Source organism: Lepidochelys olivacea (genome assembly GCF_965140295.1).
Source record: "Lepidochelys olivacea isolate rLepOli2 genome assembly, chromosome: 2".
NCBI lineage: Eukaryota > Metazoa > Chordata > Testudines > Cheloniidae > Lepidochelys > Lepidochelys olivacea.
Window position 1 is genome coordinate 178765795 of NC_140412.1, and position 24013 is coordinate 178789807.

Genomic DNA, 24013 nt, shown 5'->3' on the forward strand with positions numbered 1-24013 from the left:
TAGAGCACAGCTTGATAGAAATTGTTTTCAGTCCAAAAATTTAGACCAGTTCTGATCCCTAAAGCACCATAAGTATTTATAAGGCCATACTGGCCTTCACAATAAAGGCTCCTTTACACCACTCTGGCAATGTAAAGGAGCCTTAAAATATCTACACCTGTTTTATACTCCTGGGGGAATTCACTAAGCAGGCAGGCTGCTACAGTCTCCTTTGCTGTGGGAGCAGAGCCTACCCCATGTCTACCTCTTCAGAAATACCCCAAAGCCCTGCTCCTCCATGCCGAGCGTGCTGCAATAGCGAGTGAGAGGGACAGAGTGTCTCTTTCTGTCTCTCACACACATGACTATCCCCCCTGGTGGTGATTTATGTCTCTACCGGCTGCTCTGGATGCGCAGACTGATCTGTTTGCACTGCTAGGGAGTGGGTGCATGACTGCTCTTGCAGCTTCCCATTGTTTCCCTGCCAGAAGTCCTTTTTCTGCAGGTAAGCAAAGAAATTTGCAGGGGCCATGAATTCTGCACATGCACAGTGACACAGAATTCTCCCAGGAGTAAATATGTATCTTCAACATAGGTGGTAATCTGCTGGACCAGAGCCTCAGGATGGAGAAATCAGGTTGACTAAACCCTTGTTCTGATGTTATCTTTTCCTGCCTCTTGACCACGAAGATGATATTAACAAACCATTGGGTCTCCCCATAGTAGAGAATCATCCTGACTTACATACTTGTGAATGTCAATGGTAGGGGAATAGGTTTCAGGCTCCAAATGGACACCAGTAAATTAAAAAAACTTCTCACTGAGTACTCAATCCCCTCCTGCTAAACAAGTTGGCTGGCAGGTTTCACCAAACTAGAACATAGGCTGTTAGGAGAGGATTATGATGGACTAAAAATTCAAAGTGATAGGTCATACTTGTCCTATTCTTTCCATACAGACTGGTATTATGATACTCTCATTGAACAATTTCAAAAGGGCACTGATGATTACTTAAAGGCCCTAGAAGGGGTGGGGGTTTTTTGTTGTTTTTTTATTGCTTCTTGACCATTTCCATAGTACCATAGATTCTGCTCCTCTTCTGAAAAATGTTTTCTGTAGAAAAGATGAGGATGCATCTGCTAGAGGCTTTTCCTTAAGACTATTCCTTTCTAATTGTGAAGGGACTTAATTATTGAGGATTGTAGAGAAAACCCTGGGACATTTCCTGTACCCTGAGAATTCAGTTTGGATTGTGGAATGAAAGTAGTACTGCTAATAGAAACGTGGGACCATGCAGATAAGTTCCTCCGAAGGTGCCAAATACTGAGTTAGGTGAAGGGGAGACTTTTAAAAACATTTCTTATATATTTATATTGAGCGTGGAGGTGAAACTTTCATTTATTTTCATTGGAAGAGGAAATTGTAGGGCAGGTTAGGTTTTAGTCTGGTGGAGAAGAACGGAAAGGTGGTCTGATAATCTTGTTGGATGTGAACAGAAAGATCATTCCTGGACCAGTTGGAGAGGAAAGGCAAAACTGGTCTACACTGCAATATTAGCTCAGTGTTAGTGGGACTTGAGTCAGCTGACCCTGGGTTACAGAATCCAGGGCTTGAGCATCTACACTGATTGTCAACCCTACATTAAGAATTTTCTAACCTGGGTTTGATCCTGGGGCTACAATGTCCACACAGCAGCACGCAGACCCGAGTCAAACCAGCTATGTCCCAGACTCCCTAACACCCTCTCATGTTGTAGCCGCTCCAGCCTTTTGACTGTAGTGAATTGCAGGAAAACTTGACTATCCACCCTGCACACCAGAGGAAGTTTGAACAGCCTGCCAACACAGCCTACCGAGCAGTCATTTTGGTATGTTCACTCTAACTACCAGAGACGGCAACATGGAGGAGGCACCATTTGAAGAACTTTTGTTGCTTGCGCTTTCACTCCTGTGTGGGGGAACAGGCAAAGCTTCATGAGATGCTGGTGGACATTTCAGCTGTGTTTTCTGACCCACCAAAAGGCACCTGACTGCGTTTATGATGGAGCAGGAGGAAAAGGAGGCAACAGCACCACAAGTACCCAGGCATGGCAGACTCAAACTGGCTGATGCTGCTCCTTACACTCACTCTAGCTGCTGATGCTCCCTATGTAGGCCAACGCTTTTTGGAGCAGGACAACAAGCACAGGTAGGCCCATAGCATCATGTGGATGACAAACAATGGGCACAGAACTTTGGCATGAAGAAAGCTACATTTCTGGAGCTTTGTGAGCAGCTTGTCCAGGCCCTCCAGTGCAAAGAGGTACAGGAAGGCACCCATGCTATTCCAGAAGTGGATTGCTATAGGCCTCTGGAAGCTGACTATCCAGACTGCTACAGGGCTTTGCCAACCAGTTTGGTATTGGGAAAGACACTGTGGGTAGAGTGTTGGAAGAGGTTTCTGAGGCAATCAGGCATGTGGTTTACCCAAAGTGGTGGGCATAATAGATATTCCTGAAGTAATGGCTGGCTGGCTTTGAGAGAATGGAGTTTCCAAACTGCATTAGGGCCATTGATGGGACTCGTGCCCACAGTTTACCCTCCTCAAGGAGCACATGAGTAAACCACAAAGGGTACTATCCATTGTTATGTGAGCCCTAATGGACCACAGAGGCTGATTTATGAACATCTGTATGGGCTGCATTGGAAATTTCATGTTGGAAGGGCTTTTTGCTGATTAGGAATCTACATTCATGGATAGGCTGGGACACTATTCCCACCAAATGACATTACCATCCCCACCATTATTCTAGGGGCCACTGCCTGCCCCCGTTTGCCTTGATATATGAACCTTAAGAAGCCCTGGCAAAAGGTTTAATACACTCTCAGTAGGTGTAGAATGGTTGTTGAAACGTTTTTGGCACATTGAAGTCCTGTTGGCAATGTCTACAGACCTGTTTGCATGCCAGGGTCAGCAATGCTGTGCACATTACTGCGCTCTTCACAAGCTTTGTGAGACTTTTCTTCTGTGGACCTGACAGTGAGGGGCCACTGAACCAGTAGACTCAGCCAGAAAGGGCCCTACCATTGCTGGAACTGGATGCACCCAGGCAATGGAAGTCAGGGATGTTCTGTGCTCCCTCATTATGGACTTGCTTGGCCCAATGGAAGGTGGGGCTCATTGATTTGGGGTGGAGGTTCAGTGCTTGGGGAGGGATAGGGGCTTGAGTGCCATGCCTTTATGTACTTATGAATGACATGACCACTTACAAAATAGGGGCAGGGGGTGACTGATCATCATGAATTGACTTCCTTATATGAATCCATATTGTGATTGAAGTGTGTGTGAGTCAATGTACCTAACTGTATGGAGGAATGGTGTTTGCTTATTAATTCCTAGATCTCCCTGATCATGTGGTTACCATTATCCTTTTAAATACACATTGAATGATGTCACACAGTGATAGCAATAAACTTTCTTGGGGACAAAAAAAGCTTTATTTATAAACGTCTTTTTAAAGTACAACGTTCCCCCATTGCCAGGCAGGCCAGCTGTCATTACTACACTAACATCAGTTACAGGGGACAAAAAATGATGCCGCAAAAGCCAGTACTCTTGCAGCCATTATTGAGATCAGCTGCTCAAACAGCTCTCTCTGCTGAGGTTTGGCCTCCTCCCTTAGCTGCCATTCCTGTTCCAGAAACTGCAAAGCAAGTGCCAGTCCTCAAGCCCCACAGCCAGCCTCCGCCTTTTCTTGAGCCATACGTCCCTCTATCTTTGGTACTGGACCTGATTGGTGGCCCCGGCCAGACCTCAACTATAGGCTGATCACGGAAACACTTCCTCTTGGAACAATCTGTAAAGCTACGCTGAGCCAGGCTTGTACTGACCTGTGGCGGTACAGCAGCCACTAGAGGTCGAGGGGCCTGGAATAGGACAAGACACAGAGTTGTTGGTTCAAATAGCCCAGTGCAGGAGCACAGAAAAAAATCCTGGTGGAACTTCAAGGACATCAAACGTTACTTTTCCAAACTGAACCTCAGTATGTTGTGAGAGGGATGCTTCAGACCACAGAAGCTTCTTGGACACAGCGTGGTTAATCGCAGCAACAGAGGTGCAGAGGCAATGGTAAGTTGTAAATTCAAAACTGTGGTTTTTGTTTTCTAAAAATTGCAGAACTACTTGTGCTGGGGATGGGAGGTGGGCAGTCAGTGGTCATGTTACAAAGGCTTTTCCAATCATTTCAGGCTTGTGGTGCCCGACTGGCAAAAGATGATGTTATTTCAACCTGCTAGTGAGAAAACTGCAGTGTATGCAGCCAGCGTATTCAAACGCATAGTGACTGAACAGTACATCTGGTGGAAAGGCCTGGATACCTACCAAAGTGGCCCTGGAACGTACACCCTTCCCCAAAATGTGACTACTTATCTGGAGTTCATGCTGCAGGAGGAGTTTGCATCTATCAGCATCTGGGATTGGGAGGAGTTTGCATCTATCAGCATCTGGGATTGGGTCAGACTTCATGCGGGAATCAACAGGATTTTGTGTTAGGTTCCACCTGGCTGAACCAGTTATGATTGCATGCAAACACATGTAACTCCACTCCTGGGCCTTTCCCCCTCACCCTGCATATTTCTGGACGCATTTTCAAACCCCAGCCGTATTTGAGACAAATTCTGTTGTAACCTGTCTGTAGACTGCCTGGACTACCTTTATCTGAAATGGACTAGATTTATGAATGGAACCTATTTCTACCTGCTTCTGCACGGTTCACTGTTTCCAGGTGGCTCATTACACTGCTGAGTGGTTACAGAGTGGCGAACTTACGGGAATGGCAGTGGAAGGGTAGTATTTTTAAGATGCAGGAGTGGCCTAGCAAAAATCTGCCTTTTCGCTTTCAAGGTATTTTTGCTGTTTGTATTTCCCTGTTGCCATTTGGAACTCCATGTTAGAGGAGGGTGGGGGATCATGCCCCTGGGATACAATCTGCTGTTAGTGGATACATGCTTCTAGCCAAGACTTCTAAGAACTTTTGCATTGGTTCATAGAATGGAAATCCATCCCATTACTGTATTAAATGGAGTCAGAAACTTACCAAGCTCTGGTGTAGCTTCTGACCTGTGTCCGCTGCAGGCTCCAAGGCGGGCTGTTCCTTGGCGGCAAGGCATCCAACAGCTCCTCCGAGTATGGCCCTAGGACATGCTGCTGTTCCTGTGGCAGAACCTCCCACAGGACCCTTTTCAGCAACAGTGTCACTTTGCTGGCTTCACTCTGGATTCTGAGGCCAGCAGGGCACCATCCCAGCTGACCAGCTCATCCTGCACCATTGGCTCTGTTCTCAGCAGTGCCCAGCACCTGGTGAAACACCTCATAAAGTGGGCACAATTGTGGTGAGTTGCCAACGGTGCGGTTCTGATCCCTGGTTTTCCTGTACTCACTCTTGAGCTGTTTAAGCCACTCCCTACACTGGTTACAAGTCTGACGTATTTCCCATGCTGCCAGCTTCTTCGCTATTTGCTGGTAATGCTTGATCATTCTAGCGTGCTTACTATGGTTCTACTGGCTTTCCACCAGAGAGCCATCAAAATCTGGCTGTGCTTCCATGATGGTGAAGCAACGGACTTTGCAAAAAAGGCTTGTCAGTCTCGTTGCAAATGCTGAAAGCTTTCTCATGGTGTGTTCGCAGCTGTCTGGTCAGAAGCCAATGGAAGGGTTAATGCTGGCTCACTCAGCTGCTGCAGTTCACCAACCAAGAGGGGTTGATTACATTTTCATTGGAGTCAATTGAGGATTCTTGGGATATAGAGGCCTAAGGAAGCTGGCCCATGGGATTCTGGGATACTTTTGACAAGCTCCCAGGACACGAGTCAAGCAGGACTGTTGATACTGCAACTCAATAGGCCTTGAACCCTGGATCCTGGCATGGCTTGGCCCCTCCAGCTCTACAGGGTCCTAGGTCAAGGCTGAGAGATTGTAGGTAGATAGAAGGGGAGGTTTAAGCTCAAGCTTGAGTCCAGGTTTACATTGTAATGTAACCATACCCTTAGAAGCTCATGGTTTGCTAGAGATGCTTCAAATGATGAGTGTATGGACAGCTGCAGGCACTATTCCTCATACATGAAAGCACATCAGTGTGGTTGCTGATGTGGTTCATATACAAATAGCATCTGTAACCCCACTTCGCTTGTTCATGATGGTTCTTTGAAAACTCCGATGCTTCAGTTAATAGGTAAAGTTACTTTGCCTTTGTTTCTTGTCAACTGATTTCATTCCTGTTATACTACTAACCTTTGTAACTCACTGAGTTCTCTGTACTGAAATCCGGAGTCTTATTGTCGCTTGCTTCTCTCCCCTATGCCTTGGTACAATTTCCATTCAGCAGTTGAAGAAACAGCCTAAATCTTTGACAGAAGACCCAGGTTTCCACAAAAGTTGGTAGCAACTATTTCCTGAAATCAGGTATTCGCACATTTCCTGCCTGTGTGCTGGCCTAGCTCGCATGTACATCGTGTGCCCCACTTCACCAGAGAAAGAATGTACTTCTTCTAAATACAGTGAACTATACTTAGTATTTATTTAGAAGGAAAATGAAACATAGGAAAGTCTACAGACTACCTTGCTACGCTGTAGAGATGGTCATGCTGTTGAAGTTTTTTACCCAGAGATTTTTCTTTAACAAGGACCTGTTGACACTGTCTACATTTGATCCATTTTTCAATTTCCTTGCATTGGTTCAGCTTCAGTTGTGTTAGCAACTTTGATAGAATAGTGGTGGACAGCTGCAAGGCTAAACCCTTAACACTGTAGCCGCAGCAGCAGCTGTCCTAGTGCTGGTAACAGCAATGGCACTAAAAATGTGAACAGTGGATATTTTTCATAAGTCATCCTAGTGTAGAAAGGACTATTGTTAGAAGTCATGCCAGATTTCTGCATTTCTCTCCAACCATGGTATGAAAATAATTCAGAAATTAAAAACAGCCTGGACTACTGATTTGGAGCTTTTATCACTTTTGGCCTATGCCTGGATCCTCCTTTTTAGTGGGCTAGAAAAAAAGCTCATCTGCACCTCTACTTGGACATCCCTAGTATTTTACTTAAAATACCTCACTGATCTACATATCCCACTTTCCAGGAGAGCAACTAACTGCTCAGGCAGCAGGTTCTCCAGTCACCTAATTCCCTGAAGAGATGTGCTCCTCTCCCATGTTCTTGCTTTGAAGTGTAAAATAATTTATCCCTTTGTTCTACAATAGAGTCCAACCCTCCATAATTCAAGACCTCTTCATGTCATTTGAACTTGGTTTGTTAAAAATCACACTGCAATCTTCTCATTTGGCCAGCTAACTAAAAAATTCCCCTTTTTACTAACCTGACCCCACTGACTCTTGATCTGTTTCACTATGTAAAATAACCTGATTTAAATTCATTTTTTAAAATTTATCTTTATTCTGGCAGTTGTGACACTTCACTTGGCTTTGAAGTTTTAGGTATCCTGTGAACAATGGGTTAGTGACATCAGCACTGCAGTACTAATATTCCATTCCCATGATCACAAATTATGAATGTTAGATACACAAATGGAGTATGGTGACTGCCTGGCTTACAGATTTTAATATACTGAACGTTATTGAAGGTGTGGGATTCCAAAATGAATGGCGAGTCAACCTACTCCCCATCATAAGAAAATGTAAAATAATTTTTGATAGGCCATTTGATATCCAAGGAGGGAAAACAAGGATAAAAAGGCTGAAGTTCTCATGGTATTTTATTTACAGGCTACTCAATACATCTTATATACAAATGGCTTAAAGAAATATCAACAATAAGTAAGCTGAAGTAACAGTTTCAGTATTTTAAATTTTGTTGCCCTAAAATAATTCCTATGATAAGAGTACTTAACCTTGTTCAGCAAAAATTAGTTTGAATTTAAGTCCAGCACTTAATTTTTAAATATGAAACAGTTTAGATCTGAATCAGTTTTCTGGCAATTTTTTTTTATGGAATGGCATACTTAACTGCAGAGAACACATTAATACTGCCTCAAACAATTATAAGCATTAACCAAGATTTTTCCACCGACATAATTCAATTCTGAGACTTTTCATCCTTTGCCCCGGGGGGGGGGGGGGTTATTTTTCTCTTAAATCTAAAAAAAAATTTAACAAGTTTGGCTGAAATTTATTTCCTCTACTGGAAATGAAACATGGGGCCAGATCCTGTAGTTTGGGACCTAATGGAGTTTTAGCCTGAACAACAATTGCATGGAAGTTACCTGTGCTAGTTTTAAAATTAGTTTTACAGCTTATTTATAAATCTCAGCAACTGATGGGCCTTTAATAACTTTCTTCAAACTGGCACAAACTCCTGATATAAATGTAGCAGGAACAGCAAACTCAAAGCATCAATAGTTTACATTAAAACTCCTTCCACCTCTGTTTAACGTTAAGCATCTGATGCTTAGGATGATAAAGGTAATAGTAATTAAATATGTATGGAATAGGTATGAAAAATATAAATATGCAATTTTTAAAATGTGTAAGTTTAATTTTGTAGCAATTACATTTGCATTTAAAGATCATTTTGTTACTTGGTAGGGGTTTGTTTGTGTTTTTGGTTCGTTTTTTGCTCTTTGTTCTACTCAGGATTGCTTTATCCTAGGATCATGAATTTGTTTTTATGTTGTCTCTCTCTCCTTTTCATTTGGCTGAAACGATGTAATATCCTATTAGTGCAAATTGTGATGCCTGTCATACTTGCATTATGTGTTTTTAATTTTTTTCTCCAGGTAATGTTGGAGACCACTTAATTCAAAATTAACTATTCAACGTTGACGTGGTAGGTCCAGAATCAAATACTTTACTTTAATCTGGATTGTAGAGAAAAACACTTTTTGATGTTTGGTCCAATTCTCTGCAGTACTTCTAGGAGGTGCAACACAGATGTAATCCCAAGGGGAAAGGGGGCAAAGTACCTTTAAGCTATTTTTTCACTTCCCATATTCTGTCCCATCTAGGGGCTGGCATGACCTCTGGGCACATCTTAGAGCAGCCACAGGGGTTACCTTCATTTTTTTGCAGCCTTCTGAGGGCTGAGTCATAGCCTGGAATTGATGGAGACATGACCTCCTTATCTGGGCTGCTTGTAAAGGGAGCGTCATAGGGCTCATACCCCAAAATTGTTCTGACCCTTGCAATGTGTTTGACCCTTGAAGGGTAGCAAAATGTCACAGAAGGGCTGGAAGTGGGAGAAATCTCTTGCCTGGGTTTTAAAAGAGGCAAAATTATTGTGGCTGAGTAATTCAGCTGAATTTCTGAAATATTTGAACAGTGTGGACCATTGGTTTTCAAATGCTAGGCCAGTATTAAACTAAAATTAGTAGAGAATCACTGTGCAATACATATACCAGCAATGGCATGTGAATGGACTTGCTAAATCTTAATGCATCTGTTGCCAATCAGCTTTGTATCCTTTTCTAATTGCTCTTTTATTCTTATTCAGTCAAGATTAAAGTCTAAAATTAGTCAGATGTTTGATATCAACCAATACATTCAACATGCCAAAGTTTCTAACTACATGGAACATCTTAATTGTCACAGTATTTCAGTTCATAAATCAAACTGCTCTATCGCTATTTATGCAGACAAGAGCGAGCGTCTTTTTACAGAAACGTAGGTGAAATAAGCATCGTTTGACTTGAAAGTTTACCTCTATGCAAGAAGCTGTAAGAGGTATGATTTCGTCCTCACATTTTATTGTTGAAAGTCAAAATCACTTATTCCCGATTTGTTCTTTATCATCTATTTTTCATTTGGACTTACCTGCTTCTTAGTGAAGTCTCACAAGGCTTTATTTTTGGAAGTGCAGTACACATTAATATTTGACCATGCATTTCTTGCCACAAAGGTTGTATGTGGTTGAAAGTCTTTGGCTAGATTTTTATTGTTGAGCCTGGCTTTTGTTTTATCTGAGCATACTTTTATAAAAATGGTAAGACATTATAGCTGAATACTGTCCAGTCATAAATGACAATTCTAACACTATTCTGCTTGCATTTATTCTCCCCTGCAAAAAATACTAAGATGTGTTTAACTCAAGAAAACTATTCAAACACAGTATCATTTCATATAAAGTGTTTAATTTCTTTTAAACACAGGCTATTCAGGTCACAAATATTTGTTTCCAGCTTAGCTGCTTTTATTTTCAGACAGTAGGATTCTCTAGTGTGGCTGATGAGAACTGGGATAACTATGAGATTTATAGGGAAGCCTAAAGAGATGAGACTCACCATGATACAACTGCAGATACTTGAACACTATTTAGCTACATTTTAATGTTCTTCACACCCTATGCTGCAGTAATTAGTCATAAATTAGAACCAGAATTTTAAATGAAATCGACAACTTTGGCTTCTAATCTGAAAATCCAAGAAGTCACTGACATGACTAAACTGGTAATAGTGTAGGTAGAAATTTTACCTTTTAAAAAGTAATTAAACACTGTTACATAATGTATCAATTTATCAACTGGATAATCAGTTGGAAAATTGTTTCCAATATGGGCTATTAAACATTCTTTTCAGTACATGGAAAATATAGCCATATCCCCTCTCTGCAGGAGAGAGAGACTGCTGTTCTCAGAGGAAAACATGCTGGAAAGTGTAACTAATATAAAACTGGAGTGGTGGTTTCTGGTAGCAATTTTAGCTACAGTAATTTTTGTTGTTGTTCAAAGACAGATTCAAATCGAGTATTACAATGATCCATGGAATAGCTGAATATAGAAGGGATTAATTGGCACAATCCCAGTTTCCAGAAAATTTGAACTGCATTAAATACTGGTCTTTAACCTCGGAGGCTTTCCATAATGCTTTTATATGTGGTAAAAAGAGGAGACAGTTCATGAGTTTTATGGGGAAAGCTGACACTGAAGAAAAAGACTGATCTCATTTAAAGTCTATTTTACCATCCAATAGCTCAGTATAAAGTAGACCTTATTTGGCAGAGGGCCTACAGAAGGGAATACAGCTTTTAGAAAAAAGTTGAGGGAAACCTACCTTTCTTTAATGTATTCACATTAACATTCTCTCAGTAAATTCAGTATGGGGAAGGTCATTTCAATTAACTTTGTATACCTACTAAACTGGCTTAGCGGACATAACTGGCAAATATGCCACTTTAAAATGCACTCTATCCAAGTTGCCTATAATTATCTGTGTTTTAATGTAGTGTATCTATAGTTAAGTATTAATCTTTGAATCAAGCTACAAAATAACTTTAAAGAAAGGGAATTTCCTTTATAAGAAAAATGTAGAGAATTTTTGCAGACCTTAAACTTACATGTTAAGGCACTTACCATTCAAGTAAAACAGTTTTTGTACAAACGTCTGGGAGATGAGGACACATTTTACTACACCATCTTTTTTTTTTTTTTAAAAAGGAAAAAAATAACATTGACCAAATATTTATAAAATTGTTGCATCAAGAGAAAGGTTGTGTTTTATTATCTGAAATGAGCACAAAGTACACCTTCCACAATAACACTGAAAGCAGTGCAAAGACTGACAGTGACCTTTGACTAAAGGTAGTTTTGTAAAAAGAAAAATACCAAATAAATCAGTGCCCTGCTTTGATTGTTGTAAAATTTTTTACATAAAAGTTGGTCCAAACTTACAAAAAAAAGCACAAATGTGCATAGTTCAGAAGATCTGAAAGAGTGCCATAAAAAGCTGATGTCCCTAAATTTAGCATCCACTTAAAACTGCCAAAATACAAAATAAAATTCATAACTAGAATTTGTGAACATGTACAATCAATTGATCTAGTTTCCAGACAGCATGAGTTTTAAGCAGTTTAAATTTTCCTACTGTATGCAAGACCCTTTTCCACATAAAAATAAAGCTGTTGAATTAACATTATTCAAGTCTGTTGGATTGCTGCTTTAAACTGCAGCTAGAAAAAAAAGTCTTTCCAGATAAAAACGATGTGCCTGAGGAAAAACAGATACTCAGTATGGTAATCCTCTGCCTCGCCCTCTGACTGTTGATGTGCTAATGTGTCCCCTGTATCCTTGGGAATATCCAGGTCCTTGGGCTGAAGAAGTCCAAGTTTGTCCATGTATGTGGCTAATGCCACTAGGGTTTTCTTGTAAATTACCTCCATAACTATAGTTGTGCATCTTTGTGGACAAAGAATGAGTACTTTCTGACCCTGTGGAAGTGTCACCACTGTTTCCCAGAACTGCAATAGGGCCATGGCTATATTCAAATCTATGGTCTTTATCTCCACTAAACAACAGGGGACCAGTGTTGAGGTAAATGTCTCCATAACCAGTTACTGAGCTGGGAAACGGTTCTGAAAAGGCAGGAGGCGGTAGTGCACCACCAGAGTGAGATGAAGCAGTACTGTAGTTATCCAAAGACTGAATATCTGAATTCCCAATGAAGCTTCTCCTTTCCAGTGCCCCAGATGATCCACTTCCTATTCCATCACTACCACCATAACGGGCAGAAGAGAAAGAAGATCCAAAGTTATCCTTGTAGTCAGATACATAGGAGTCTCTTGCCTGATAATCCACACTAGTTGTTACTGGTTCCTCAGCTGGCTGAACCTGATGCTGGGAAAGCAGTTGCAGCAGAGCAGCTTTCACCCCAGCATGAGGATCCGTTCCTGAAGAGCTAGAAATAGGCAAACGCTGGTTTTCTGTCCGATAATCTAGGTCGTCTTCTTCCGTGAGAGGCGGTGGTTCTGGTGGCTCAGGAGGACGCTGGTCTGGGGGCAAGATGCGAGGGCGTTCTTGTTCTGGTGTTAGGGTAAGAAGCCTCAGCTCAGGCTGTCTAATCAAATCATCTTGACCTAAATGGATCAAAAACAAGAGCCTTAGAACAAGATCTGAAATTACATTTGACAAATAATTACAATACCAGAAGGGGAAGAAAAAACACTTTGCAAAAATATCACAAAGGTTTGCTAATGCACTTCTTCACAAAAAATAAAGGTTAACCAACTAAAATTAAGTTTAAGAGCATCTGAGAAAAGGCATTTTAGAGAAGCAAAAAGACACTGCCCTCAAAGGTTTTTCAGAACAGAGTTCCAGGATCCTTCTGCAAGCACACCTGATCAGCTAACTTAAAGACGGGGGACGGTGAGGAGGAGGAGGAGAGGAATTGCACAGTATCCTTGAGGAGTTTGGTTGCAACAGATGTTATGCCAGAACAGGAGGAAAGTGCACCAGGGATGTGGACCAAAGCCCATACGGAGATGGGTTTTGGGAAAGGGACAGAAAGGCTGCTACAAATGGTAATGGTAGAGATGTTACATTCCTTCACAATATTCTTCTACAGAGCCGCCAATGCCATTTAGTAACAAGTAAACCAAAATGCACTGAGGCCATATGGCTGAAATACTAATCTCATGATATTCAACAGAAGAATTAAACTTTGAGAAGCTCCATGAGATAAACATTTCATGTGTGCACAGTATGAATATAAATCATACAGAATTTTAATGAAAATTTTAAGTTGACTATATTCATTTCACAAATGGAAAATTTGCACACACTGGTCAGGTAACTAAAGGAAGTAGGCATGGACAAATTTTGATGCTGTAGTTAATTAAACAAAAGGAGTTTACTTAAAGGGACTCTGTTAAAGTTGGTAAACCAATGATCTACAATTAACTAAAGGAGACCATCTATTTTTCCAGTCAAAACCAGTTATTCCTCACACTGAGAAATGCTGCCAAACTTTCCATCAGAAAAGCAAACAGGTGTATATGTATATTAGACAGTAAACATTCAGCAGAGGTTTTTGTTTTTTTTTTTTAAACTGTTTGTACAGCACCTAATACAATGAGACCCCAACTCTGACTGGGGTATCGAGGTGCTACCATAATAACACAAACAACAACACAGTGTCAGTATAACTGCATGTCTACCAACCTTAGAGTAAGCTGTATACGTACAGTATAATAAAATCAGTCACATTTAACGATGAAAGGTTTTTTTTTTTGTTTTTTTTTAAAAGATAGTGACAAAAAGGAAATGAAATTACTTCTCACGTCCTCATTGTCATTACTCCTGTGCATGTTTTGCTAATGGATATGGAGTAACCATGCATACACGGGGTACAAAGCATGTTGTTAGCTGTTTATCTCCAAGTCACTCTCTCTGGGGGTCAAGATATCTACTTATCAACATTAAAAACTGTAAGTACCTGCACATGAGTATAATGATTTGATCAGATGTGGGTAAACAGATGGTGGAGATTCCGTGTCCTCCTGGTTATCCGATGCAGGAGTGCGGGGCTCCGGAGGCTGCCTGAGTTGTAACGACATTTCATTTCCTGATCCATTCTCCTTCTCCTCTAGTACAAGATCTTTTTGCTTTGTTTGCTGAGTCTTTAATAACTGAGACAACAAAACAGCAAATGCACTCTGCACAGCTGCCTGGGCAGCATCAGTCTCAATTTTAGGCTGTGTCAGCTGAGCAGGTGGTAAAGCTGGCTGAGTGACTGCTGGCTGTTGTAAAGGCTCCTGTTCTGGTGGTGGTGGAGGCGGCTGTTGCTCTGGCTGGTTTTCACCTGCTGCCAAAATACCAGCAGGAATGTTTATTTTATCTAGTTGCTGCTGAGTCTCTGCGTTTATCTTAATATTCAACACTTCGGCAAAATGTGCCATACTAACACTTGATTTAGACTGTAGAAGATTTAGCAGGATTGCCACTTCATTCTGGTTTAACTGCTGTCCAGTGCTTGTTTTCACTAAAGACAAAAAGGAGTTTTAAAAGCGTTATTTAGAACTGTCGTATTTCAGAGGCTCCAAATCAAGCTTAATAGCCCATGGCTGATATTCTTGGCAAAGTACAGGTTTCTGACAATACAGAAATGGAATGCTTTTACAAATTAATTACATTTGGAAGAGTATTAATAGGAAATCAAATAGCATGATCCAATACAGAGAATATGACTTACAAAGGGCACACCCACACACTAAGACAGACGAGAAACATCATGTTTGAGCTCAATTTTCCACAATACAATGAAGCCAGGGTTTAAGGCCACCTGCCTTAGACAGCTGTAAGATTTCCAGTCACCACAAAGTCTCCTATCTTTGACATATTACATCCCTTTGCTTAAAAAGTGGCCAACTGCAAAACACATTTCCAGTCATACCCTGACCCTCCAGATGCTTAATTTGTATGCTGGGACACCTGCTAAGGTGACCAGACGAACTGACCCCGAAGCTCATGAGCTATCTGAAGGTAATGGCATAAGTGCAAAACTACTGAGAAGGACAAGTAAAGTGCTGAGTAAGATAGAAGACTGTTCTGTTGATTTCAGAGGTGTCGGGAGACAGCCACATGAGAGCAGGAGCATGGGTTTTAAGTCACTTAGTGCTAGCTTTAAAGAGCTGGAGAAAGTAGTCTAAGTTTAAAAGAACCCACAAAGGCACTTTATGGTGAGGCTTCTTATTTGTGTTACGAGACTTATGAACTTTAAACAGACAGAACAGATCAAGGGTACACTCAAATATGAAGCAGGAATGGAACAGGATCCCTTATTCAAGGTGTACCTACAGATTCATCATGAAAGAGAGCACATATACCTAGCAGCATGACTGGTAAGAGAAAAGAAACTGTTGTTAATTGGGAATGCCACAAAATTCTAATAATTAGAATTTCAATTCCAGATCTGCCAGTTGGTGAACACAATAAAAGCCTTGGAGAACATCTTATTTAATTATAATGGGGAAATTTCTTTCTTTATAGAAAAATGAAGCAAAGGCATCACGTCTTCCTATTTATACAAACAGTGCCTCTGTCAGGTTGATATCAAATATCCAATGTCAAAATTGAACTTTCACATGTGAAACTAGAAGGCTACCAATGTAATGTAACTTCTGGCAGCATCCAATGAATGCCTGGAAAGCTGGAATTTTTAAAACTTTCTGTCCTTGGCATTTGACTCATCACTGAAGTGGACACAGTTGTGAGCAGACAGTTGTTGCAAAATTAAATCAGCCTCCTTATTGATTTGCGCTGTGGTGCTACCAGCTAAAATGTAGTGAAGACAGTGGGAATTCAAAAACAATTAACTTATTTTTATTTGGCAATGCACAGAACTCTACTCTCTCAGACGCTTTGCACTGCATTCTCTTGATGTATTAATTAGCCACATAACAGACGTCAATCCTGCTGCAAATTACGTGACATCTGAAAATGGTCTGTTCAGGAACCAGGAACAGAAGATATTTCTCAGAATCCAAAACTGAAAATCCAGCAGACAATATGAATGGAGACAAAGAAAAGTGCAGCATCTTTCTACACACCCCAAAATTTTAGAAGTTATCCATATCATAGGGGAATTCAAATTCTTGGTGGAAATCATAAGTGAGCTCCACACACACTGTTAAGTTATAAAATGTAATGACAAGAGCTTCACATAAGAACCAGAACAGTAGCAAATAATCCAGGACAAATTATTTTTTACCCAAAATGAAAAATATTAGTGCTTTGTGCATTGTCATACGTGCAATGATTTAGTTCATTTAAATCTGGATAAAGCCTGCACTTGTTTGCCCCATGGCCTTGTGTATTTGATCATTCAGCATGGACACACTCCTGAATCTTAGAACATAAACACAGACATTTTCAATTTTATACAATACTGTGTCTACTCCACCACACACTAAAACCTTGCTTTCTCCACCCTGGAGAAGTATATTTTCTTCTATACTTACACGTGTGCCACGAATGACATGGGGCTGAATAATAATTTTTTGAATTCTTTGGTTAATTTGGTATTCGATATGTACTATTAATACTGTATTAGTAATGATTAATACAGTTAGTACTCTATGAGGTGACCAAGTGTTATAACAGCATAAAGAAAATAACTCCAACCACTGGGACTCTAATACATTTTGCTAATCTTCAGCATTGGATAAAATTTTTAGGGGATAAGCAGAGTTTAAAAGTCTTGCCAAGACTTGAGGCTACTGTTGCAAAAGAGTGGCAGAAATAGACTGCTGGATTACAATGAAAAACAGGATGATCAGGAGCAAGAGGTGGTAAACTATATGGGTCATGAGAACTATATCAGTACATCTCTGCAATATATACTTGGAGCTATGGTCTACTGTTGGAGAGTGGATTTGAGATTATTACTGTCCATACAGAATTTAAATGAATGCACTACACATTTGCTCTTTCAATTCTTGCAGCTCCCACTTTAGTGACACTATATTTTATACTCGCTTGCCGCATCATAAAGCTGTCTATATGTCAAACTCTTGTCTGTTCCTTTGTCAGCGGCCCTACACACACACAGTACAGAATCTGTATTTCAGAATGCAAGTTAAAAAACACCTTGCTTATAGTAAGGCCAGTAGTACCAACTCCTGCATAAGGAGACACCCCATTTGATTATGGTTATAAATTAACATTTTCTTTCTAGTAGCTTCTAAGCAGGTTTTTGTATCATTAAGCAAGACACTCTAGGCTTGGTTTTCTGCTTTAATGGGTGGGGCTGGGAGTACTGTAGAAGTAGCTCACTAATTCTCTTGTTATAAGAGCTCCCTCATCAGCTAGTATCTCAGTTCAGCGTTACCAGTTAGAAGAGATTTGCTAAAGCAGATACACTTGGGAGAGGGAAGATTATGTAACATGGAAGAGGAATCTATTTGTTGTGAAGATTATGTTTGACATGAAACCCTCTCCCTTCAATTTATGTCATGATCAGTGAGGTTGCTCTAGACTATGAAGAGCTGTACATTATGAGTTAGAGCACCTGCTTATGGGCAGGGTTATAAGAAACCTTGAGGTGGACAACAGACCCCCTCCCAACCACCCCGAAAATTAAAATTACTACCAGGCAGGTCAAGATATTTAAAAGCTTTGACATTGGTCAAGGTGAAAACTCATTATGTGAGTCATATTGGGAATGCCTGACTACTACTACTACTAAGGACAAGATAAATCTTTAGCATTTTTAAAATTTACACTATTTTGTTTCTCTTAAGAATTCTAAGAACTGAAAGTGCTGACATCTACATTTCTAGATGCATAGTGAGCAAGTAACAGACAATTTCAAAATGACAAAAAAGATTACTGACCAAGTGCTACACTAGAGTTGCCCTGAGTTGTGAGTTTGGAAGAAGTCTGCATGCTTTGTGGGGTGTTGGTTCTGCTATCATCCAGGCCTAAAGACAAATCCTTCCTTGGAATTTTAGCTGCTGTTGTGTCATCTGTCATTCCCATCTGCTTCTGCCGTCTACGTTTCTTACTCCACAGTTCATGACAATCTTGCCACAAAGGAAGGCTGTAAAGAAGTATGGTAAATATTCAGCATTATCTGTGTACAAAATATTAAAATAAATGCTCAATATACAACATAAGATCTGAAAAGGTGTCTCTGTGGGGATTCTTTGAATCCATACTCATAACAAGTGTGTAATGCAAGCATAATCTCAGAAGAGCTTCCTAGATGGAACTATTTATCAACTGGCTTCATCTCATAAACAAAATGAATATTTAGTTTCTCAACATGACAATGCTGTCTACTTGGATTGACAGAGTTTACAAAAAGGAAAGGTGCTCTAGTATAAGAACTCAGCAACGTGCAATCCTCTAAACAGTAATCCAGAATTTTTGCTTTAAAATAGGGGAATAAATGCTTTTTTTTTTTTTTTTTTTTAAACTCTTGTTGTTTGGAGACATTCATTCTTCTAAATACACTTGAAGGTCACTAACTCTAGGAAAGATGTACAAAATGTCTGACTAACAAATCAAACATGGAGCTAGGGAACAGTTCTCATTCATAGTACAGGAGCCACTCAACTTTGCAGTTCTCTTAATGAGACGGTTACTAATATCTGACACATTAGGTATTATGTTTGTACTACCTTTGTTTTCACCACTACACAATGAACATTAAATACACGCTCCCATTTTGTATCAGGTAAGCACTGACATTACCACAGGAAGTAACTTACTCTGGTGGAGGCATTTTAGCAGGTTCCACATCTCGCAGAAACTCACACTGAAGAGCCTGTTCAGCTGTGCAACGCTTGCTAGGGTCCAAAGCAAGCATATAATCAAACAGATCTAATGCAGCTGGTGGAATACTGGCAAGAAGGAGAGAAAAATGGGGGTAGGGGGGTGTCACATTTGTGTTATTTCAGATGCCACATCTTTGTGCTCTAAAACTTGTATTTTTTTAATTTTGTCAAGTAGCCTTTAATTGTATGATTTAAAACTTGGGCCTTATATTCATACATTTGTTTTAAAAGTTTTCCTTTTAACAAGGGTCTAATATTACTATACACTTTGGAATTTAGCACAGACATTTATACTTTTTAATTGGGCTACAGACAATAATTCTACTGCTTTAAAGTTACACAAGTAGGCTCCACTAATATAAACAGGATGATACATTTTCCTAAACCCCAAAATAGTTGAAGGAGTTTTTAAAATAATCTTACAGATGTTTTCCGTAACTTTCATGTTTGTTATTTGCACGAGACAACTCCAATGGCATTATTTTAGGATACATGGTTTAGAGAATTAGTCTTATATACTGAATTTATGACTAACAAGTCCCTAATGTTAGGCAATCACAGTTAAAAGTGACTAAGTACCCTGACCTGCTTTTAGCCATAGGGACAATGAGCAGGTGCATCCAGGGCCAAAGAGCAACCATTTCCAAAGTACAAAGCTGACAGGTGGCTGAAATATTTGGGTCAATTCCCCCTTCCTTGATACATATACACAGCTCCCATTAACTAACAACAATAATAGCTCGGCGTGTGTATCTAGGGAAGGATAGGAACTTGAGGTCACTTCTCTCTACATTTGACTGAACCCAGAAACAAATCTTTGAAAAATACTGAAATTCTTAAAGGACCTAAGAAAACTTAATGGAATACAGATGGTTAAATGAAGGCTCCATCCTTACAAAGCAAACTCTTCTCTCAATTTTCGACGATACTGCTTCTTTGGTTTCATGGTGTTGAAATAGGCTAACTTTATTACATCAGGCCAGACTGCAGGACAAGGACTCCCACAAATTCGGCTATACACCAAAAACAAAACAAACAAACAAAACAAAACCATCAATGTATGAGATCAAACACAACAAGGTGTGTAGTTGTAGTTTTATACTCACAGGCACTGTTAATACAAAGAAAACAAATTCTAGTCTCCATGGACATATTCACAGGCTGCCTGTAATCCATGGCTATGAGGTTTTTCAAGAGTTGGGGAGGAAGTGTAGGTAAATATCCACTCTTAAGAGGCCAAAGAATACACCACTAGAAAAACTGTTACCTCCCCCACACTTCTCCAGAGTAGAGGCTCTTTATAAACAATTACTGTGTTCTTGAAAATGATAGAAGACTCCACTTAGCATACTCAGATAGCATCCCATGAACCCTAATGCAAGGTCAGTTTCTTTCACAGATGGCTAGACAGGACAGAAATTTAAAGGGCAGGAGTGAATTTGGATGAGTTTAGATCTATTACGTTTCTCTCTTTTACTCTTGGTGTGGAAAGGAACTCTGACAAATGACTGGAGTAAACAACACTCCATTGCTGACTAAGAATTTAGTTATCTGCTAAAGAACAGCAAGGAGCCTTGTGAGGACCAAAGGTGGTGGCAGAGATTTGGTGTTTGATTTTTAAATTTAAGAAAAAGGACTGGGGGTTGAATTAAAAAAATTAAAACCATCTTTTGGCCAAAGGAAAGGGTCACTGAGCCAGCCCACCTCCCTACATGTGGTTGCACAAGTCTGTCCCTTCCACTGGCTTTGTCTAGCATAGGATTTAAAGATGGGGTGTTCCAATGTGTTAGCCACCACATTTTTCAAAAGTCTGTTGTGGACAAGACAGTGTAGACTTTAATACAAGCAAACCTGATGGAGTTAAAACCCAAGCTCTCCTCAGGCTTTAACTCAACAAATCTTAGCCCATGTTGAAGGCATTGGGCCTCGTCTACACTAGGCTTTTTCAAAAGTGTTAGTCAGAAGGTATTAGTAACATATTTTAACAGTACCCCTTTCACCCTAGTCTAGACAAGGCCACTAAGTGTGAAAAGTAGGGTTTATGTTTTGTGGGCCTTGCAGCCAGAAAGCTAAATTTGCATAAATCCTTAGTTGATGCTGCTTGTTTGTTTTCAACTTCCACAGCAAGTTTTTCCTATAAATAGGGTGGTCTTGGGCAGAAGAGCCTACCACCTTTTATGGCCCTTGGATTCCCAGAAGACTAGAAGTATTTTCTAGATAGCTAGAGACTTATCTATAGACCATATTTAGACCACTGTGCCGCCTTTGTGCCTATTTATACTATCTAAAGCATATTCTGAAAAAGAAGTTAAGACAATGCTACTTTTTCCTCTAGACTTTTTCCTGATCCAAGTCTATCTGTGGTCTTGAAATATTGAGGGAAAGACCACGGGGAGAAATTATCAACATTTTTTTTTTTTTTAGTCACCTATGTTGGTGGTAGAGGCATCGAATTAATTAGAAGTGGCTTGCAGGCTAAAAATTGACAATGATATGACTAAGAACTATTCCATTATAGGTGGTTTAGGTTCCAGTTAAAATGTGCTGGGAACAGTCATAATGTATTAAATTTTTAAATGTACAGCATCAATAAAGAGAAAAAATTAAGCTATGAACAATTAGTTGACAGTGTCCTTTTGATATCAGAATAAATTTTACAAATGACATCAACTCACTCTATACAAAACTATGTCCAGTTTGGTAAAGAAAGCCAGAACTGGAATTAAGTGCTACACTGCCATCTTGTGGTTAAAGCAAAAACAACAAACGTGTATTCACACAACATGAGTTTTGTTTTGAGAGTGTAAAATGACAACAGGGTGACCATCGCCATGTTTTGCTCCTTCTGAAGGGTTGTTACACTTTTACAGACCAACTTTCCTACATGTTACATATAGCATTTACAGCCCATGTAACTTACTGCTTTTCAGAATCAAATATTTGACCTCCTGTGAAAAGAGATCAGGGTAAAGGAGCAATTCACTGACTCATCCTCTTTTTCCTTTTGTAGGAAGAAGATTCCATACCACTGCCTAGGTTGATTATGATATTAGAAGCAGGAGCCAGCATTTGCCACCTGAATAGAGAAAAGAGGCTCTGACTCTACTAATTCAAACAGCTACTGCCTGAGAAGATCCACTGGGGTGGGAAGGTGAAGAAAGCCTTTACCTCCCCAAGATATCTGGTAACTCTTGAGGGAAAGCAGAGAAACACTCCTTCCTGTAGCAGACAGAAGCCAGTTGCAGACATGTGAGAGAATGAAGAAGCAGCATAGGACCAGCAGTATGAGAGAACCTAGCCTTGAGCAAAGCTTTCCCTTTAAAACAGTCATTCATTATTCTCCATGTTGGCCTTTTAACCTGCTGATGGGAGAATGGAGTAAGGAAGCTGCAGTCTCACCTGCTTAAAAGGGTGAGCATGTCAAATGCCTCGTTGTGAGATGGGTTTCAGTAAGGGGTAACTCCAGCTGCACTATAAAAAATCCTACCTACCACTGCATTGCTTATGCCATGGAAAGCTACTAAGCACTTCTCCAATTCTGAATAGTTTGTTTTACATCTCCCCAAAAGCTACCACCATTTTTATTCTGAGAAACAACTCTGACAACTTTTAAATGTTAATATTGTAACTCCATTATTTTTCATGAGCATTCAAAAAAAAAGTATTGTGTATGATTTTATAAAGCACCAACTACACTGTGGAATCTAAAAGTTACCTTATTAGTTCCAGCTGAGCAAGTTCCTGATTTGCTTGAAATATTGGTTTTTTAGTAAAAAGTTCGCCCAGGATACAGCTGTAAAATAAAGTTTTATATAATTCCATCAATATCATTTGATATAAATGTTATTTGAGATATATTTTGGTTCATGATTTACACTTAACACTTTTGTATTAAAACTTCTTACCCACAGCTCCAGACATCTATGGCTGGTGTGTATCTTTCCTCTCCAAGCAGAAGTTCAGGAGGCCGGTACCATAAAGTAATAACTTTGTTGGTATATGGTCGACTGAAAAAAAGAAGATAGAAAGATTCAACATTTCTCTTAAAATGAGATTGCAGTGAACTAATAAAAGCTTGATGTTTCACTACTATACTATTGTTTTAAGAATCTTCCAGTTTTTCATTCCCTTTACCAATACTGAGGCTGCTGCCACTATATATAAAGGTAAACATTGTCACCTATTTAAATCTACCAAAGGATAGTCTGAAACAGTATCTCAGAGATAAGTAAACATTCATGGGGCATTAAATATCAGGCTTCAGAATTATATACCTATACTGCTAACTATTTAGTTGCTAATCATTTTAGTGATAATACTTTAGTTAACATGTCCATCCACTGCTGTTAGGTGCAGTTACTGGCACAAGGAAGTTGGTTGCTGAAGTGATGAACAAAGACTTCAACAATGAAAAAAAAATTCAAGTCACCTCTGCCCCTGCCCACAAAGGAGAGAAGCATAGATGCAGCCCTTCCCTACTATCACAAGTTTCAACTGCCTCTTGGGTTTCAAAACTCCCAGATCTTCCCGGATTCCAACAGCCCCAACTTTACATTCGCAAGCTATCAAAACTTCCAGCTCCCACTGAAAGACAGCCGCAGTGTCTGGAGGCACTGTCACTACAAAAATCTACTTTAATTTTATCAGACTGAAAACTGAAAGTTTGGGGACAGAATAAAATAATGGAAAGTATCAAAACAGAACAGAGCTATTGCCAAATCTATTTCAGCAGAAGTCTCTATTTTTGTAGATCCTTAGGAGATGCAGTAGAATATCCAGTTTTCAGCAGCCCTTACCACAGAATACATGGTTGCTGATTGTTATCTTCTCTCACCCCACCCTCAATCACCAGTATGATTTTAGCCATTAATATTATGTAACTTGAGGTTTTGTAACATTTGACACAATTTGAAAACTGAGATTCCAATATTTTAGACAGTGGATAGCAATGTTTCAGTATTAACAGTTTTCAAGACAGCAGCCAGTACAACAGAAACTACCTA

The 24013-nt window shown here is 39.9% G+C and overlaps 2 protein-coding genes across 4 annotated transcripts in view; one reads left to right on the forward strand and one right to left on the reverse strand.

Moving 5' to 3' along the window:
• The window catches only part of MPLKIP (M-phase specific PLK1 interacting protein), a 52503-nt gene extending 29399 nt beyond the window's left edge, over positions 1-23104 (forward strand). The window contains exons 2-3 of one of the 2 annotated variants that reach the window (XR_014710509.1): positions 22021-22161; positions 22922-23104. The gene's annotated coding sequence lies outside the window, so the exon portion shown is untranslated. Of the gene's footprint in view, positions 1-22020; positions 22422-22921 lie in introns of both variants that reach the window. The other variant, XR_014710510.1, reaches the window with a different exon arrangement.
• The window catches only part of CDK13 (cyclin dependent kinase 13), a 55667-nt gene continuing 43051 nt past the window's right edge, over positions 11398-24013 (reverse strand). Inside the window, exons 9-15 of one of the 2 annotated variants that reach the window (XM_084621184.1) lie at positions 22916-23017; positions 22726-22803; positions 19907-20023; positions 18945-19076; positions 18066-18271; positions 14168-14713; positions 11398-12809 (exon numbers count right to left, since the gene is read on the reverse strand). In XM_084621184.1, coding sequence (XP_084477310.1) covers positions 11962-12809; positions 14168-14713; positions 18066-18271; positions 18945-19076; positions 19907-20023; positions 22726-22803; positions 22916-23017 — 2029 coding nt within the window. In that variant the 3' untranslated portion in view covers positions 11398-11961. The remainder of the gene's footprint in view (positions 12810-14167; positions 14714-18065; positions 18272-18944; positions 19077-19906; positions 20024-22725; positions 22804-22915; positions 23018-24013) is intronic. The other variant, XM_084621185.1, reaches the window with a different exon arrangement.